At 50.4% G+C, this 18,496-nt stretch overlaps 3 protein-coding genes across 5 annotated transcripts; 2 read left to right on the top strand and 1 right to left on the bottom strand.

Annotated features, from left to right (window-relative positions):
- The first annotated feature begins 4,624 nt into the window (after positions 1-4,624).
- Positions 4,625-8,158, top strand: IL2RG (interleukin 2 receptor subunit gamma). Of its 3 annotated transcripts, none has more exons than XM_068962877.1 (8): positions 4,625-4,757; positions 4,953-5,106; positions 5,354-5,535; positions 5,735-5,874; positions 6,260-6,422; positions 6,992-7,106; positions 7,367-7,436; positions 7,747-8,158. In XM_068962877.1, exons 1-8 carry the CDS (start codon positions 4,625-4,627, stop codon positions 7,921-7,923), a joined length of 1,134 nt encoding a protein of 377 aa, XP_068818978.1. In that variant the 3' UTR covers positions 7,924-8,158. The 3 variants fall into 3 exon arrangements, with proteins under 3 accessions (XP_068818978.1, XP_068818979.1, XP_068818980.1); XM_068962878.1 differs by having other exon boundaries at positions 7,010-7,106; XM_068962879.1 differs by lacking the exon at positions 4,625-4,757 and adding an exon at positions 4,778-4,846.
- A 644-nt stretch (positions 8,159-8,802) lies between these two features.
- CXHXorf65 (chromosome X CXorf65 homolog) lies at positions 8,803-10,677 on the top strand. The gene is given in 6 exon segments (XM_068961883.1): positions 8,803-8,827; positions 8,948-9,034; positions 9,248-9,382; positions 9,709-9,777; positions 10,252-10,358; positions 10,576-10,677. Coding segments are annotated over 6 exon segments (525 nt in total).
- Positions 10,678-12,446: 1,769 nt separating this feature from the next.
- On the bottom strand, positions 12,447-18,239 carry FOXO4 (forkhead box O4). Its single transcript, XM_068962716.1, has 3 exons — positions 17,414-18,239; positions 12,852-13,917; positions 12,447-12,525 (listed from the first exon to the last, which is right to left on the bottom strand). Exons 1-3 carry the CDS (start codon positions 17,876-17,878, stop codon positions 12,518-12,520), a joined length of 1,539 nt encoding a protein of 512 aa, XP_068818817.1. The 5' UTR covers positions 17,879-18,239; the 3' UTR covers positions 12,447-12,517.
- Between the last annotated feature and the right edge of the window lie 257 nt (positions 18,240-18,496).

The raw sequence follows: 18,496 nt of genomic DNA on the forward strand, positions 1-18,496 counted from the left end.
TACTCCTTGGAAGGAAAGTTATGACCAACCTAGACAGCATATTAAAAAGCAGAGACATTACTTTGTCAACAAGGGTCTAGTAAAGGCTATGATTTTTCCAGTAGTCATGTATGGATGTGAGAGTTGGACTATAAAGAAAGCTGAGCCCTGAAGAACTGATGCTTTTGAACTGTGGTGTTGGAGAAGACTCTTGAGAGTCCCTTGGACTGCAAGGAGATCCAACCAGTCCATCCTAAAGGAGATCAGTCCTGGGTGTTCATCGGAAGGACTGATGTTGAAGCTGAAACTCCAATACTTTGCCCACCTGATGGGAAGAACTGACTCATTTGAAAAGACCCTGATGCTGGGAAGGGTTGAGGGTAGGAGTAGAACGGGATGACAGAGGACGAGATGGTTGGATGGCATCACCGACTAAATGGACATGAGTTTGGGTAAACTCCGGGAGTTGGTGATGGACAGTGAGGCCTGGCATGCTGCCGTTCATGGGTTCGCCAAGAGTCCGGACTGCCAGCTGAAGGGAACTGAACTGATACAGATTAGATACTTTGTAGGGAGATTCTTAGGCCCTCTCCTGAAGTTTATTCACATATCCTCTAAGGGTCCATGAACTTTAGGTTAAGAATCCTTGCTCTATCGAGAGGCACCTACTAAGTGTCAGATGCTTTTCAGACGTTGTCTCTAATCCAACCCCCCTCACGCCCCCCCCAAAAAAAAACCAATGAGTTAGGGATATTATTGTATCCATTTTGTGGTTGAGGAAGCTGATTTTCAGAGTGGAAGTTCACGTGCCCTGTGTTATATGGCTACTGAGTAACAATTGAGACTAGGCTACTGAGTAACAATTGAGACTAGGCTACTGAGTAACAATTGAGACTAGGCTACTGAGTAACATTTGAGATTAGGATTTTTTTTCTCAACTCTCTCTTCTCTCTATTTTAAAGTAGTGTATCATCTCATTGCTATTCTTTTTTTCCTGCTTTATAAAGTTGACCTGCATTTGATGTACAATATTATATAAGTTACAGCTGTACAATATAGTGATTGACAATTTTAAAGTTTAGTTATTATAAAATACTGGCTATATTCCCCATATTGTATAATATGTCCTTGTAGCTCATTTTATACATAAGTTTGTATCTCTTACTCCCTTACCCTATATTTCCCTTTCCCTCTCCCAGGACTTCCCTGGTGGTTCAGGTGGTAAAGTGCCTGCCTACAATGTGGGAGACCCAGGTTCAATCCCTGGGTTGGGAAGAGCTCCTGGAGAAGGAAATGGCAACCCACTCCAGTATTCTTGCCTGGAAAATCCCATGGACAGAGGAACCTGGTGGGCTACAGTCCATGGGATTGCAAAGAGTCAGTACACAACTGAGTGACTTCACTTTCTTTCTTTTTTTCTTTCTTTCTTCTTTCCCTCTCCCAACTGGTAACCCCTAGTTTGTTCTCTGTATCTATGAATCTGCTTCTCTTTTAAATAAATTTAATTTGTTTTTTAAATAAGTAAATTGAACCAACAATTCACTAGTTGGTTGTATTTTTTGCTTTCTTTCTTTTTTGACCGTACCAAGCAGCTTGCAGGATCTTAGTTCCCCGACCAGACCAGGGATCAAACCTGTGCCCCCTGCAGAAGTCTGGAGCCCTAACCAGTGGACTGCCAGGGAATTTTCTATTGTATTTTTTTAGATTTCACATATAAATGATATTGTACTTTTCTTGACTCTTGACATTCTTTCTATAATAATATTGCCTTTTAGAGAAAAGATAGAGTGCTGTAATAAAAGTAACAGATGACAATAAATCAGTTCAGTTCAGTCACTCAGTGGTGTCCAACTCTTTGCAACCTTATGGACTGCAGCACGCCAGGCTTCCCTGTCCATCACCAACTCCCAAAGCTTGCTCAAACTCATGTCCATCGAGTCAGTGATGTCATCCAACCATCTCATCCTCTGTCATCCCCTTCTCCTGCCTTCAATCTTTTCCAGCATTGGAGGCTTTTCCAATGAGTCACTTCTTCCCATCAGGTGGCCAAAGTATTGGAGTTTCAGCTTCAGCCTAAGTCCTTCCAATGAATATTCAGGACTGATTTCCTTTAGGATTGACTGATTTGATCTCAGTCAGTCAACAATAAATTGAAAATAATAAAACTAGCAAATAACAAAAGTAACAATAACAAAATGCTGTTGAATCAATGGGAAGACTAATTCTGGTTGGGGAGATGGAGACATATTGGAGAAGGTAACATTTGAGCTAACCCTGAGGAATTTTAACCCACAGAAAATTAACATGGTTTAGAAAATAAGCACAGTGCTTGGCACATATGAAAGCCTCAATAAATGTTTACTAAATAATCAATTTATGTAAATAGAGTCTCCAGTCAGATCTGTGTTTGGGGGAAGGTACATCTGGCAACAGAATGAAGAATGGATTTGAGAGCAGGGGGCCTTCAGAAAGGGAGGCCAGTTCATGGGTTCTAGTACTAATGGTGACTAGAGGGAATCACAGAAAGGAGGACATACCTAGGAGACACACAACAGGAGAGCTGATTGGATTCTCAGGATGAGGGAGATGGAGAAACTGATAATGACTTTGAGGTTTCAAGTTTGGATGACTGAAAGGGTGATGATACCATTAAATGAGATACAGACACAGGAAGAGAAGCAGATTCAGGGCAAGATGAGGAGTTTGAAGGTAGCATTGTTGTTCTTTCATTTCCGAAATCTTGTAAGTCAGACCTCCTTGCCAGTCTTCACAGGGACCCAGCTCTAGAAACAACTATAAGGATGGATATTCTGATTTGGATTAGGTCAGAGGAAAGATAGCTATAGATGTGCTCATGGGAGCCAAGACTGCATTTTCTGTCCAGCCCAAGACAGTAGAGCTTTGATAGCAGTTTCAGGGTAACTGAGTCAAGGAAGAAGCTTAGCATCAAATGAGGGGAGGTTCGAACCCTCCACTCTATGGGATGAAACAATTTAGATGAGAAGGTGATTGGGAATGGTGGTGGTAGTGAACAGATCCTTCCCAGGATCTAGGTAGTCTGAGGATTCTTGAGTCTTTGACAATATTGGATACCCAGCTTTAGTCTCTACTTACACCACATTACAGTGGTGGTGTTATATATACAGATTAGATTAACACCTAATCTCCTGGAGGATTTAGCCTGTGTCATAGCAGACATTCACCACAGTTCAGTTCAGTTCAGTTGCTCAGTCGTGTCCGACTCTTTGTGACCCCATGAATCACAGCATGCCAGGCCTCCCTGTTCATCACCATCTCCCGGAGTTCACTAAGACTCACGTCCATCGAGTTCATGATGCCATCCAGCCATCTCATCCTCGGTCGTCCCCTTCTCCTCCTGCCCCCAATCCCTCCCAGCATCAAAGTCTTTTCCAATGAGTCAACTCTTCACATGAGGTGACCAAAGTATTGGAGTTTCAGCTTTAGCATCAGTCCTTCCAATGAACACCCAGGACTGATCTCCTTCAGTATGGACTGGTTGGATCTCCTTGCAGTCCAAGGGACTCTCAAGAGTCTTCTCCAACACCACACTTCAAAAGCATCAATTCTTCGGCGCTCAGCCTTCTTCACAGACCAACTCTCACATCCATACATGACCACAGGAAAAACCATAGCCTTGACTAGACGGACCTTAGTTGGCAAAGTAATGTCTCTGCTTTTGAATATGCTCTCTAGGTTGGTCATAGCTTTTCTTCCAAGGAGTAAGGGTCTTTTAATTTCATGGCTGCAGTCACCATCTGCAGTGATTCTAAAGCCCCCCAAAATAAAGTCTGCCACTGTTTCCACTGTTTCCCCATCTATTTCCCATGAAGTGATGGGACTGGATGCCATGATCTTCATTTTCTGAATGTTGAGCTTTAGGCCAACATTTTCGCTCTCCTCTTTCACTTTCATCAAGAGGCATTTTAGCTCCTCTTCACTTTCTGCCATAAGGGTGGTGTCATTTGCATATCTGAGGTTATTGATATTTCTCCCGGCAATCTTGATTCCAGCTTGTGTTTCTTCCAGTCCAGCGGTTCTCATGATGTACTCTGCATATAAGTTAAATAAGCAGGGTGACAATATACAGCCTTGATGTACTCCTTTTCCTATCTGGAACCAGTCTGTTGTTCCATGTCCAGTTCTAACTGTTGCTTCCTGACCTGCATACAGATTTCTCAAGAGGCAGGTCAGGTGGTCTGGTATTCCCATCTCTCAGAATTTTCCACAGTTTATTGTGATCCACACAGTCAAAGGCTTTGGCATAGTCAATAAAGCAGAAATAGATGTTTTTCTGGAACTCTCTTGCTTTTTCCATGATCCAACGGATGTTGGCAATTTGATCTCTGGTTCCTCTGCCTTTTCTAAAACCAGCTTGAACGTCAGGGAGTTCACGGTTCACGTATTGCTGAAGCCTGGCTTGGAGAATTTAGTGCATTACTTTACTAGCATGTGAGATGAGTGCAGTTGTGCGGTAGTTTGACCACACCCTCCGTAAAGCCCTGGTTTCAAAGGTTCTTTCCACCGGAAGTTATGACAGAAGGAAATGTGTGGGTGGGGAGGAGTAGTCGGTAAGGGGCCCAGGTTCCTGACACAGTCGACACCCAGGGAACGAAGAGTAAGCGCCATGTTGAAGCCACCGTTGCCACTCAGATCCCTCTTATTTCTCCAGCTACCTCTGCTGGGGGTGGGGCTGAACCCAAAGTTCCTCACGCCCAGTGGGAATGAAGACATTGGTGGGAAACCTGGGACTGGAGGAGGTTGGTGAGAAGGGAAGCTGTGAGAAGGGGTCGCACAGAATCCTGAAACCTGCCACCCGGCATTAGAAGGATGCGGGCAGAATTTAAAAGTACTGTAGGGAGGGTAAGGGAAGGGTTCCTTGCCTCACTCTGCTTCTGCGTCTGACCATCTTGTCTTCTCTTCCCCTCCCCCACTTCATTTTCTCTCCAACCTAGACTTCTTCCTGACTTCAAAACCCGCTGGGACCCTCGATGTTTCCACTCTGCCACTCCCAAAGGTTCAATGTTTTGTGTTCAATGTGGAGTATATGAATTGCACTTGGAACAGCAGCTCTGAGCCCCAGCCCAACAACCTGACTCTGCATTATGGGTATGAGATGGGTAGCCAGGACGGGGGTGGGGAGGGAGAGGGAGGAGGAGGAGGTGATGTGAAAGACTAGATGTGAAAAGACTGTGTGGGGACCAAGAAAGAGAGTAGCCAGCACCCTAAGCTCTCCACTATTTTCTCGTGGGGTAAGTCATAAATCAGTTTAGAGGAGCCGAGGCTGGGCTGTGGAAATCTGGAGTACCCAAGTTTATTTACCTCATTGTTATTCTCCCTTGAAAACCTTCTCTAGGTACAGGAATGGTGCCGATAAACTCCAGGAGTGTGGCCACTATCTGTTCTCTGAAGGAATCACTTCTGGCTGTTGGTTTGGAAAAAAGGAGATCCGTCTCTATGAAACATTTGTTGTCCAGCTCCAGGACCCACGGGAACACAGGAAGCAGCCCAAACAGATGCTAAAACTGCAGGATCTGGGTAAGTTGCAAAGGAAGGTCGAAGGATATTGTGGGGTACTGGAGTATTTAAAGTGGTGTTCTTTCACCATAAGTGTATGTGGCAGAAAAGAGGAGGTGAGGGACAGAATGGGGAAGTGAGGAGAGCTCAGGGGCACTACCTTCAGGATCCTGACTTATCTAGGCCAGGGGAATGACCACACATGCACACATATCTCCAGTGATCCCCTGGGCTCCGGAGAACCTGACGCTTCGCAACCTGAGTGAATTCCAGGTAGAACTGAGCTGGAGCAACAGATACTTGGACCACTGTCTGGAGCACCTGGTGCAGTACCGGAGTGACCGGGACCGAAGCTGGACGGTGAGTGAGTGGGGATAGCAGCCCGGGCTGAGCAAGTAGGGATAAAGGATTCAATCAGCCAACAGGAATGCTGCTCCCCAGCTCCTGCTCTCTGTCTCTCATTTCCCCTGCCCACCTTCCACCCTCCTCCTCTGACTCCTTTCTCTCCTCATCTTTGAGTTTTCCTTAAGGTTTCCCTACCCATACACTTCCCAATACCAGAAAGGCAAGTAAACAAAAGCATTCAGTTCTGGTCAGTGAAGGTAGCAGTGTGACTTGAATAGTCAAGAGAGGAGGGAGAAACTGAGAAGAACCAGAAGATGATGTGAGAGGAGTGGGGGCAGCAGTTTTCATTCTGCCTTCTTCTATAAACACCCATCTTTCCCTCACTCTCTTTCTCCTCAAGGAACAATCCGTGGACCACAGACATAGCTTCTCTCTGCCTAGCGTGGATGCACAGAAACTCTACACGTTCCGTGTTCGGAGCCGTTATAACCCACTTTGTGGAAGTGCTCAGCATTGGAGTGACTGGAGCTACCCAATTCACTGGGGCAGCAATACTTCAAAAGGTAAAATGGACCTAACACATCACCCTGACCCATGAGCCGAGTACCCCAACCTTTCTAGCACCATTGTCTTTTGCCCTGCCTCCCTACCACTAAGACCCCAAACTTGGTGGCCCATCTCCCCTCACTGTTCAACTCCAACTCCCAGGAAGCAGGATTTTTCTGTGTAGTGTTGGATCAGTGTGTTGTTAGAGCAGGGGGAGTGGATTGAGAAGGAGGCTGAGGGGGTATTCAAAGGGGATACAGAATGTGTAGGATTTCCCTGCAGCATTCCCAGAAAGCCTGCATGGTAAAGATGGCTTTTGGAACCAGGCAAATCTAAGGTTTAAACCTGCCTCTGCCACTTCCTACCTCTTTGACCTTGGGCACATCACTGACCTTTTTGATTCTGTTCCTTTGTTTGTAAAATGGACGTAATAATTGCTCCCTGGCCCCTCAGGAGCTGTGAGGATTGAATACACACACAGATAGTGTTTAGCACAGTGTCTGGCACCAAATTGGCACTCTAAATGTTGGCACGTAGTAGGGGTACTACAAATGTTAGGTCTCTTTTCCTTTCCTCTTTCCAACAGAGAATCTTGAGAATCCAGAAAATCCTTCGTTGTTTGCATTGGAAGCTGTGCTGATCCCTCTTGGCTCCATGGGATTGATTGTGAGCCTCATCTGTGTGTACTGCTGGCTGGAACGGTGAGAATTCTGAATCCCAGGAAAATGAGGAGGGGGTGGTGGTGCTGGGAATAGTAGAGGAGGGTTATCACAGGGTCTCCAGAAGTAGAGGGCGGACAGTAAGGAATCACCCAAGAGGATCACCCAAGAGGGCATGAGGATGAAAGGAAGGTGCAGGCACAGGCAACACAGAATCATTTCATTCCATGTGGGAGAAGGGGGAGAAGGACAATAAAAGAGGGTGACTGATGTGCTCCTACTCCTTCTTTCTCCCTGCTCAGGACAATGCCCCGAATTCCCACCCTCAAGAACCTAGAGGATCTGGTTACTGAATACCATGGAAACTTCTCGGTGAGAACACTGTCATACACAGACTTCCGTGTGTCAACTGCCACCAACTGCCTGCCAGCTAGAGAGAGCATGGGGGAAGGAGGGGAGGGGAGAGGGGCCTGCACTAACAGTCAGGATGTGGCTGACCATTTGGGGGATGGGCTCGACACAGAGAGACACCCAGAAGAACTGATCCTAGATTGGTTGAGGCAGATGGAAACAGTGGTATTGGGGGGCCAGGAGTGTGTGTGTCCCTTCTGTAATCACAGTGGTTGCAGATCAGGAGAGTTCCCTTGGCACAGACCCCTGACCTGGAGATATTTGTCTTTAGGCCTGGAGTGGTGTATCTAAGGGACTGGCCGAGAGTCTGCAGCCAGACTACAGTGAACGGCTCTGCCACGTCAGTGAGATTCCCCCCAAAGGCGGGGAAGGGCCTGGGGGCTCCCCCTGCAGCCAGCATAGCCCCTACTGGGCTCCTCCATGTTACACCCTGAAACCTGAGCCCTGAGGCCCTGACAAGAACCCAGGGTCCTGGAGCCCTAAACTGTGCTAACTTGCCCTTGTCCAACCAACTTGGGTCCAATGCTCACCTCGCCGCCTATGGCTGATTTTGAATTTTGTTCCCCCATCACTGCCCCCTCATTCAATATCTCCTACTTGAGAATTGCCCCTTGGCCCCATCCATGTTTCTCATCTCCCCCAGTCCAGCCCTTCCTTCTCACAGTATTGCTTCTGCCATCCCTCCCTCCCCTTTCCATCTACCCTTCAATTGTTCCAGAAACTAATGAGAAATAAAATTTCTGTTGATAATCATCAAGGATGTCTATTGTTGGGGTGGGGAACAAGGGAAACGTGGGATCCAATCAGGGTGGGAGGCACAGTACTGAGGGCACAAAACAGGAGCCATGGGCTCCCACCACAGTAGCGATGCTCTACAAATTCCCTAGGAAAGAGTGCTGCTCCAGAAACAGACCTCGCTCTAGGTGTTCTACACTCCTTCCGGGGCCCATTTTAGAGTAAGATTTACCATGCTGCCCTGATTTTCTTTGGTTATTGTCATTGCCCCCATTTTCAACACACTTTTATAGACCCCACCGAGGTTCTTCCCCCCTTAGCCTTCCTCCATCTTCTGCCACACATAGCACTTCTGCCCTCATAATCCCTCAGCTGCAGCCTCAGGCCCCACCCCTAGGGATGTTGGTTATCCACAACTGCCCATAGCTCTCGCCTGTCTGCCCAGTCTGGGCCTCCTCAGTCAATGTAATCCATCTGCCTCTCCAGCCCCCTGATCTTATGGGCCCACTTGGCCCCCCAAGGCCTCTAGGACACCTTCCTTCTGCCATGACGTATCAAGACTCTCTTTGAAGAGTGAGAAGATCTTGAGAACATGTTCATCTTTATCAAACATGGAGGTGAGGGGTATCACAGAGCTGGAGTCTATGTGTAGGGGTGAGGGTGTTGGAGGGGCAGTGGAGGGCACAGGGATGGTATAACTGGGGAAGGGCCACATGCCCCATCCTGTCTCTTCTCAGATAATCAGCAGTTTCTGGACAATGCTAACTGTTCTGTCCTTCTGCTGCTGCATTATGTCCGCCGTCAAGTGGGGTTGCCTAAAACAGGTGAGGAGTGTGGGGAGGGGACTCACGGCCAAGGGTCTGAAGTTGTAGGGTCATCAAGCCTACTACTTCGAGCCCCCGAGTTCTCCTGCTGGCAAGAAGAGAACTCCTTGAATCCCCGCAGCTTCCTCAGCCCATTCTGGATAGGATCACTGGCCCCTTTCGCTCCTGCTCCCCTTCCTTAGCTGCCTTAATTACCCTGTGGCCTCCCTCCAGAAACCGTCGATTTATGTGATGAAACGGGGACAATGAAGTTGTTTTTTCTGATGAAGACTCCTGGAGACTATGCCAACAAATTCCTTACAGCTTGAAACACCTACTACGTTTGTAAGGTGGAGTGTGGGGCACGAGGTAGAGACTTGGGAGCATTCCCCAGAGATAGAGCAAGGCCCCAAAGCTGGACCATGAATCTGATCCTTCAAATAGGGCCCCTTGGACCAGATCCAAATTGACTGTCTCTAGTCAAGCCTAAGAGCATTGGTTCTGTGACAGTGGTTAAGTTAGCACATTCTGTGCCCCCAACCCCCACCCTGACCTGGCTGAGGGGTGGACCCGAGGGGAGGAAATAAGTTACACCAGCCCAAGGTAATATTGAGTATTAGGGTCCTGAAATTTGGGGCTTTGGAAGGGAGAGGCTGGGTGATGGGGCTGGGTGTATTGCACTACTGTATTCACAGGAACTAGAGCTGAGAGTGCTTACAAAGCATTTGCTCCCCTCCTGAAGAACCCAGAACCCGAGCTTATTGGTAAGCAGCAGGATGGAGGAAGGAGGAACATGGAGGGTACTGGACTCAGCTGCGTGATCGAGAATATGGGCTGTGGCTGGTGTAGTCTGTCAGGTAGGATCACAGGATCCTAGGTAAAGGGGTCTAGAGTCTAGGTCCACTTCAGGAGTGGTGCTTGGCTCAAACCAGGTGGAGTGTGTGTGTCTCACTCACCCCTCCTCGCCATTTCTCAGCCATCTTCTCAGTACATCTCCCTATCCCCACCACCTCATTCCCGTCTTTCCCTTCATCTTCTGCTTTTGGAATCTTGGTGTCCCGATTCCCACTGAAAAGAGTAAAGCTTAGGCACCTTCAGGTTTCTTCTCAGCCTAGCTTTAGGCCCGGTTACTCCAAGTGATCCTGTGAATGATGGAAGGGCCGGGATGGGTAGGGAAGGTCTCTAGTACTCAGAGGTGTGTGTGGGGGGGGAGGGGGGTGACTTTCTCTGGTTTCTAGATGCCTTGCGTACACAATGTGACCTCCTGGAGAGGAGTCGAGTGAAAGTGCTTAGAATCCAAGAAGCCAAGAAAGTCATTTCAATTGATTCCTCTGTGAACCTCACAGTAAGCCTTACCAAACATGGTCTGTCCCAGCAGCCTCCTTTCCCCACCTGTCTACTGAAGGCTCCTCTGCCCTGGCTCTCTGGGGTGAATTTCCTTCCCAAATCCAACATTCATGCCCAAGACCTGCCTCTCACCTCTTTGGTCCTCCCTTTGGCCCTAGTTTGTAGAAAACTTCTCTGCAGGGGCCTTTTTACTTACTGACCCTTTCCTTTTCCAGTCCAAATCATCAGGGCGATCAGATGATGAGGGGACCACTAGCAGGGCTCCCATCTTGAAGACCAAAGCGGACTTTGTCAGTAGGAAGGATAAACATCGCTAATAAAATAAAGTGACCAAGTGAGAGCTGCAATGAAATCACTAGCATTTTAATGTGAGGTTCCTTTTTTCAAGAAAGACTTCTCCCAATATCGACACCAAGGCTTAAATCTGCCCCGGGCATTGTGGAGACTCTCAGGATCCAGAGGAGCAGGAGAGGGCAGGGGCAAGCACATGGGTGGGGGGTGAGGAAAGGCAGCGAAGTGTAGTACAATAAGCCTTTGAGGGACAGAGTAGGGGGTGGGGTCTTTTCCAACCAGACAACCTCCCCTTGGGAGGCCTATCACAGCCCGCCTACTCCTGCTGGGGTTAGGTGATGGGATGGGCATCTTCCCTCCCCCACCGTACTCCACCAAGTCCCCGGCTGAAATTCCCCTGCCCCCAACCAGTCTGCCTCTGGGCAGTCCCTATCCCCGCTCCTTCCTTATCCGCAGGGGAACAGAGAGGCAGCAGAAACCAGAGCTGGTTATAGGCATTTATTGAATTAATTCATTTATTGATTTGACACACTTCCCCACTCCAATCTAGCACACGAAACAATCTGGATAGGCCAGGCGCTGACACAGGAAATGATGGGAACCCACAGCAGGGGCGGGGGAGGGGACAATGCAAAGAGGACTGGGGGAGGGACTGCTTTGGGGGCTAGGGTGGAGAAGGAGCCCCAGATGGCCTTCCCTAGCAGGTGCTAGTAAACCTGATCTACATTCTCCTCCATCCCTGCTCATTTCCCAGACCCTCAGCCAAGCTCCCCAGCTCCCCCTTCCCTGTTCCGCCCCTCCCCCTGCCTGCCACCACACACACTTCCCCATAACCCCTGCAGTCAGGCAAGGGGAAGAAGGGCAGGGACAGCTGTCTGGGGCCTGGAACAGGGAGGTCTCTGTGCCTAACTTTACCACCCTAAATCCTTCCCTCCTCTTCTCCCCCCTCCCATCCCCTTCCCAGGCCACAGACTCATTCCAGGCCCTCAACTGTACTGTCCCACCATAGCACTAACCCACAGGGGGTCATGAGAGAGTGTGGCTGCACCCCAACACCACACACTCCCAGGCACAAGGTGACAGGATGAAGGCACCTGGCTTAGCTTTTCCTCAGGGAAACTCCAAGCTAGTTCAGCGCAGACCATGTTCTAGACCTGGTCCTCATGGGAGCTCTTCCCCTTGCCCCCTGCTCTCTGCAGGCCTAGGGTTCTCTCCCCTGTCTCCCCCGTGTTTCCAGAAATAATATCTGTAGTGTTTGCATCAGGTGACTATGGCAAAGCCTTCCGAAAAGAAAAAAGCATTCTCCCCATCACTAACACCTTGCCACTGTTATATTTCTTTAAAGGTTTACAAAAAGCCTTTCTGTTATCTGTAGTCTTCCAAGGGTGATTTGGCTTGGTGAGCCATAGCCACTCCAGATCCCTGTTACACCCCCAATCCCACACCACTGGCCCAAGGGGCCACTGAATAAAAATCTCAAGCTCAGTCCAGCCTGGACCAGCTCAGATAAGACTCTACAAAAAATCCTGCTCCCAAAGGCAGGGGTAAGGCCACTGGTGACTTCACATTTCCAACAGTATTGCCCGCCCATGCTACAAAATCTATGGGGTGGGAATGCGTGGGGGGGGGAGCTGAGGATGGCTCCCTAATTGGCACAGTGAGAATAAACCCTCTCCCCTTCCCCTCCCCTCTCCCTCCCCACCCCCCAGCTATATCTTTATAATTTTCTCAGTACCCAGGTTAGCAGACCCTACTCTAGCTCTAAAGCAGGGTCCCAAATTCCCTGGGAGGGGTCAAGGGTAAAGAGTGGATATGGGCACGCCTGGTTCTGTCTCTGAAGTAGGGAATGAAGCTTCCGGCCACGGCTCAGGGATCTGTGGGAAGAAAAAACGGAGGACAAGGTCAGAGGCTCATCTGGGGGCATGACAACTTTCTATCAGCAAGAACCACATTAAGGAAAACAGAAACAGCCCCTCCCCCACCTCTCCTGTGCTTCCTTGTGGCAGTGAGCGCTGCTGAGGGGCCTTGGAGGTCCCATCTGGAAACTATGCCACTCTAATGGGACGTCCTCCCTCTAATTCCCTGGGACCTCCAGCTACCCCTTGTTCTCAGTCTCCCCCTTGCTAGATAACAGGACTAGCTGGACACCTAGGAGCAAGAATAGGTTGTGAGATGCTGCCATGACTCAGATGGGCCATACCTGGCTCAAAATTGAAGTCCAGTCCTTCGTCCCCATCCATGAGGTCATTGATGATGTTATCCATGTCACACTCCAGGTTCTCCATGTATATGTCGAGATCAAGATCCTGAGGCATTCGGTCTTGGCTTGGAGCTTCAGTAGGAGGTGTGAGCACAGGACCCCCCAGGGGCTTGGGGACCGGAGCCCCCGCCATGACTGGAGGTGGTGCTGGTGCTATCATCGGGAGGGTGGGAACCAGACCGCTGGGGCCTGCAGCCTCTAGGGGTTTAGGACACAGGCCACCCCCCGTGCCTAGCTTACTGGAGGAAGGTATCCCCCCCAGCAGCAGAAGTGTTGGAGCCTGGGACAGAATGGGATCTACCTGGGTCATGAGGACATCGGCAGGAGGTGGTGGCGTATCAGAGGTGAGCAGAGCCTCCAAAGACTGGGAGCTTGAGAAGCACCCTTCTCCTGCTGACAGGGGCCCCTCTGCTGGGCTGAAGAGAGAGGTGCTGTAGGTGTGTAAGGGGCCCGGAACCCCAGGATGCTGCAAAGAGAAGCCAGAGAGGCTGCTCCGAGACAGCAGCGAGTGGGGAGATGTGAGATTGAGCCCATCTAACAGCTCCAGATCTTCTTTCAGGGTGGGAGGGACACCCCCTGCATAGCCACTGGCTGAGGCTGGCATTTCCTCTTCCGCCAGCACCTCAGGCTCCGGCTCCCTGGGGGAGGGCCGGGTGCTGACAGTGCTGGCATTCGAACTGCTTCGTGGACGGAAGGTGCTCCATGTATCGGCTTCCTCTCGGTTTCGAGAGCAAGGGCTGCCTGACCACTTGGCAAAGTGGCCAGCAGGGCTCCTTGGAGTGGCACCTTCACGTGGAGCTGGCAGCACAGCTGGTTTCTTCTTGGGGGTTTTGCTGCGGCCCCGGAGCAGCCTGCTGCTGCTATCCATGGAGGCTGCCCGGCGGCGGGGTGCCTTGCCGCTCTTGCCTCCCTCCGGATTCAGCATCCACCAGGAGCTCTTGCCAGTAGCCTCGTTGTGAACCTTGATGAACTTGCTATGCAGGGATAGGTTGTGGCGGATCGAATTCTGGAGGGGGCAGAGGCAACAAGAAAGGGAGGTCAGTGGTCAGCAGTCCAGTCAAAAAGGACACTGGGGCGCGGCTGGGGGTGGGGGTGGGGGTGGGGTGATCCTGGAGATGCAAAGCTAGTCAAATTCGAGGAGAAAACAGGCAACAGTAGGGGTGGGAGGTAGTGCCAGGTGAGGAGACCACACACAATTCCCACCTGAAGACAAGCTTCTTGGCCAGACCTCTCTGCACAGAGGGCAGGGAGACAACCAGAGCCAAGACCTATTCACAGGGCGCTGCACCCCCTTCCCCCTGAAAAGCTCACAGCCCTCTACCTGACCCAAGTCTCTGGGGGCTGCCTGGGGCTTGTAAGCATTGGAAAGACGCACTCCTAGTTCATCAAGAACTAGGCTCCAGTGGGAAAGAGCATTCCACAGCTCCACCCCTTTCCTTGAATGCAAGCTTGGGTGGAGTTTACAGGACAGTGGCACAGCAGCAGCCCAGGACAGACCCACCCTGTCCTGAGTCAGTCTTCCGAACAGGCTGAGGGGCTGGAACCTCAGCCTGGCTAGTGCTCCACTCTACACAGGGCATTTGGGCCCTGGCACTCTACAGGATTTGCAGATTCCTTTTTTTTTTAATTCCCTCCTCCGCCGCCCCCCCCCCCAGATTCCTTGACACACACCTTCAACTACATTCAGGCCAGGGTTCTCCCTGTGCCTCAAATACACCAGGCCCCTCCCTCCCTCCCTCCTTGTCCGGAGAAGGAGCTCCCCTCTCTCAATTCTACTAGCTTGTCAAGATCAATCTTCAGTCCTCTCGCTTTCCTAAAGTGGTTGCTTGACTTCTGCAGCCAGATTTCTTGTTCAGTATTTTTCATCTGTTCCACACAAAATTTCCCCAAATCTATATTATGTTGTTTATAGTTTCAAGTAATTTGTATTATCAATTGTAAATGCCAGGACATGTTGTCCAGGTAGGCAGCCCTCCTGCAGTGGCCCCCTCAGAGTGCCAAGCTCCCAGTACGTAATCAATATTTGTTGCCTGATTGACAGGTGGCCCTTGGGTGAAGAATGGTGAACCTCCCCTTGAAGCTCCGTCAGCTCTTGAGTGCCTTGGGTACTAGAAGCTCTGTTTTTCCTTCCTCCCTCGCTGCTGATATTCTGCTAGAGATAAGTTTTTTTTCCCAGGGGCCCAGGAAGCTGAGATTGGCAGCTTCTTGAACCCCTAGAGCAGCTTATTTCTATTGGCTGCTCCAGGCTAGTTGCACCATCCCTTTGTATCCGCAGGGCCTCCCCCACCCCATCCCCCATCCCGGCACCACCACCCCCTCCCCACCCCCACCCCTCAGGAACCTCCCTTCTCTTTCTTACCTCCTTTTCCCCACTTCTCGTCAGGAATTTCTGCATAGGAACTCTAAACTTAGGGGCATTTGACCTCCCGCATGAAGCTCTTTAGTGTTTAGAAACTTGGGAAGAGCCCAGAGGCCTTGGAGCAACTAGGAGGATGAGGCTATGGACAGTCAGAAATCACTTCATGTGTTTCAGCCAGATGCTCTAGATAAGGAGAGCCTTTGCCTGGGAAAATATTCTTAAGTGGCCTCTTGCTCCAGGGCTCTCTAGCGAAGAACTCCTTGTCTCCCTGAGACCCTGCAGTAACAGCACTCCAACTACTCTGGCCGCACTGTTTTGGGTTCCTTCAGGGAATCACACTTGTCCATTCAGCCTGAGCTTTTAGTAACTAAGAGCCACAGTTACTTCTGGCACTATGATTTCTACCCCCTCCCCACTCCCCCCTTCTTTTCCAACTTCTAACTCTGGGTCTACTGAGAAGGCTCATTCCCTTCCCTATACTCAGTACCCATGAGTGCCATTTGCTCATCCCCTCTTCTTTAGCCCTTGGAACTACTACCTCCTACAGCCTCCTACTTGGAGAGGTTGGCTCCCTAGAAGCCTACCGTTTTTACCTCTTGGAAGGAGGGCATCTGCTGGTTGCTCCCCAAGCCACCTAAATTAAGCCTTCTTGTTCTAAGTGAGTGCCGCCCCCTGGTGGGGTGGTGGTAACCTTGGCATATCACCAGGGAAGCCAGCTCAGGCTTGGGGGTAGAGAGTGAGGAGGGAGAGCCTTGCAGGCTCCAGACTGAGCCTGATTTGGCTTTGCCATCATTCCATGTCAGCGTGGATTAGCAGATAGAGTATATAATTTATAGTTAGACCTGAGTTCAAGTCCTCATTCTATCGATTTTGGCAAGTTTCCGAACCATTCTATACCTTAGTTTCCTAATACGTAACATGTGGAATCTCAGAACTGCTGTGAAGATTAAAATTTTTAACTACTTTGTAAACGAAGAAAACCCAATATAAGTGTAAATTCTAAGGAGGGACTACACTCCCACAGCATAACTAACAACTCATGATTATTTCTTCTACCCTGGAAAATGAACCTAAGGGAAAAGAAAAAACAGCTGTGCAGGCTGGGTCCAAGGAGGGGAGCTCTTTATGAGCTGCGACTGTGGCATGGCAGTCTACCCAGAAATAGTGCCAAGGGTCTCAGTCAGCTGTCTTGCTTTCTTTTCTGCCCAACCCCAAGGGATACTGCAGACTCAGTCCCTCGATCTCTTATACCTAAAAGAAGACCCTCTGCTCACTCAACCTTCCGTATTTCCTTGCACGCTGGTCTCACCACCTACTGGAGTACAAGGCGTCAGTAGGAGTTGAAGCTCCCTAACTTTGTGAGTCCCATATTTCTCAGGACAAGCTTTCGGAGCATCTAGTGCAATCCCTCCTCGCAGTTGCCTCATGGGAAGCCAAGGGAACCCCCAACCTTGTGTTTTAAAGTCAGAGCCCTATTTTTCTCCATGAATATTCCTCAACAGCAAATGAAAACTTCCCCCCACAACTTGGATAGCCCCTGACTAGGGAGAGTTTCTCAGCATTATATAGGGTAAACTGAGGCAGCCCCTCCTTTTTTTTTTTTTTCCTCTTAGTGCATCAGATCCACTTCCTTCCCACGGGGGTATCACTCTTTACCTTTTGCCACTTCATTCCATCTTCTTGGGGAGCAGAATCCTAGAACAGTACTTCTACCCTGAGGTACTGGGAGGCAAGCAGGGAATCCAAGTAATCCCACAGGAATGGGAGAAAAGGTGTTGGGGTGGGAGGTGGGGGAGGAGGGAAGGCTAGGTTCCTGCAGGGAATCCACACAGTTCCCGCTGCACATAGGATAAAGACTTCTCTGTGGGGATAAGTGTTTTGGGCAGCCCAAGCCAAAGTGCTGGGAGTGTTGAGCAGTGAGCAGAGAATTCAGTTTTCTCCAGGGCAAGGACAATGTCTTATTCATTGTGATCCTTCAGCATCAAGCACCTAGAAGCATATACTATGTCCTAAGTAAATGGCTTGTCTAATTGACCGCGGAAGGTGGATCTCTGGGGTAGGGGTATCAAAGGGGAGGCAGAGTAGAAGTAAGGAGACCGGTGGGAACCAGGAGGAGATAGGTATTGAGGGGGATCATAGTTACCTTCCATCCTGCTGAGCTGTTGCTGTCACCCTTGTCCTTGAAGTAGGGCACCGTGCGGACCATCCACTCATAGATCTGAGCCAGTGTCAGTCGCTTCTCGGGGGCGCTTTCAATGGCCTGGCTGATGAGTTCTGCATATGACTGATTTCCCCAGGCATTCCGGCGGGAGCCTCCCTTCCGAGGACCTGTTACAGCCCCCAGGATCCCGGGCTGGGGACCCCCTGCCGAGTCTGGGAGCCTGGCGGGCAACAGGGTCGGCTGGGTGCGCCCGTCCGAGCGCCCCTCCGGGTGTACCTTCTCTCCCAGACCTGACTCCACCTCGGACGGCTCGGACGGCTCGGGAGCGAGCTCTGGTCGGGGAAGGGGCCAGGTGCAGGAGCGGGGACGGCTCTGGGGTTCGAAGTCGGGATCGAGGTCTACGATCGCGGCAGCCTCTCTGGCTGAATTCTCATTTACTGGATCCATACGTGAAGTTGGACCTCCGCCGCTCAGCGTTCAGAGGAGCCTGCCACAGTCCCTAGCGATGCCTCCCCTCAGGGGGGAAGCAACGAGGGCCAGGGGGCACATTCCTGCCAGTCCTCAGAAAGTCTCGAACTTCCCCTCACCCCTGGATGCTTGATCCTAAGCTGTCCCTTGCGCACAGTTCTCCGTTTCTTCTCTGCTACAGGCTGCAGCCTCGGAGCTCTTTCTGAGACACCACCTGTAACCTCCGCCTAGCGAAGGCACTTTTCTCCTAACCTCTCAGCTTCCTGCTCTTTTAAACCTGAGGCTCCGTATCCCCTCACAAATCTTTCTCCCATCACAGAACGCCTCTTTAGCCGCAGTTCCCTCCCCCTTTTAAGTTGCTGCCCCCCGGACACTCCTCCTGAATTTCCTCCACCCGGATCACTGCCCTCCCCCACGCCCCGCTCCCTCGCGTCACTTGCCCCTCCCCTGACTCCCTCTCCCCCCGCCTTTCCCCTCCCCCCCTCTTTATCGGGTCCAGGTCTCTGCGGCCCCAGCCTCTCGAATTCCCGCACCAATCCCCCTATCAAACCCCCCACCCCCCGCCCCCCGGGTTTCCCTTTTGTTTTGCTCCAAGCA

The sequence above is a fragment of the Capricornis sumatraensis genome, chromosome X, assembly GCF_032405125.1.
Source record: "Capricornis sumatraensis isolate serow.1 chromosome X, serow.2, whole genome shotgun sequence".
NCBI lineage: Eukaryota > Metazoa > Chordata > Mammalia > Artiodactyla > Bovidae > Capricornis > Capricornis sumatraensis.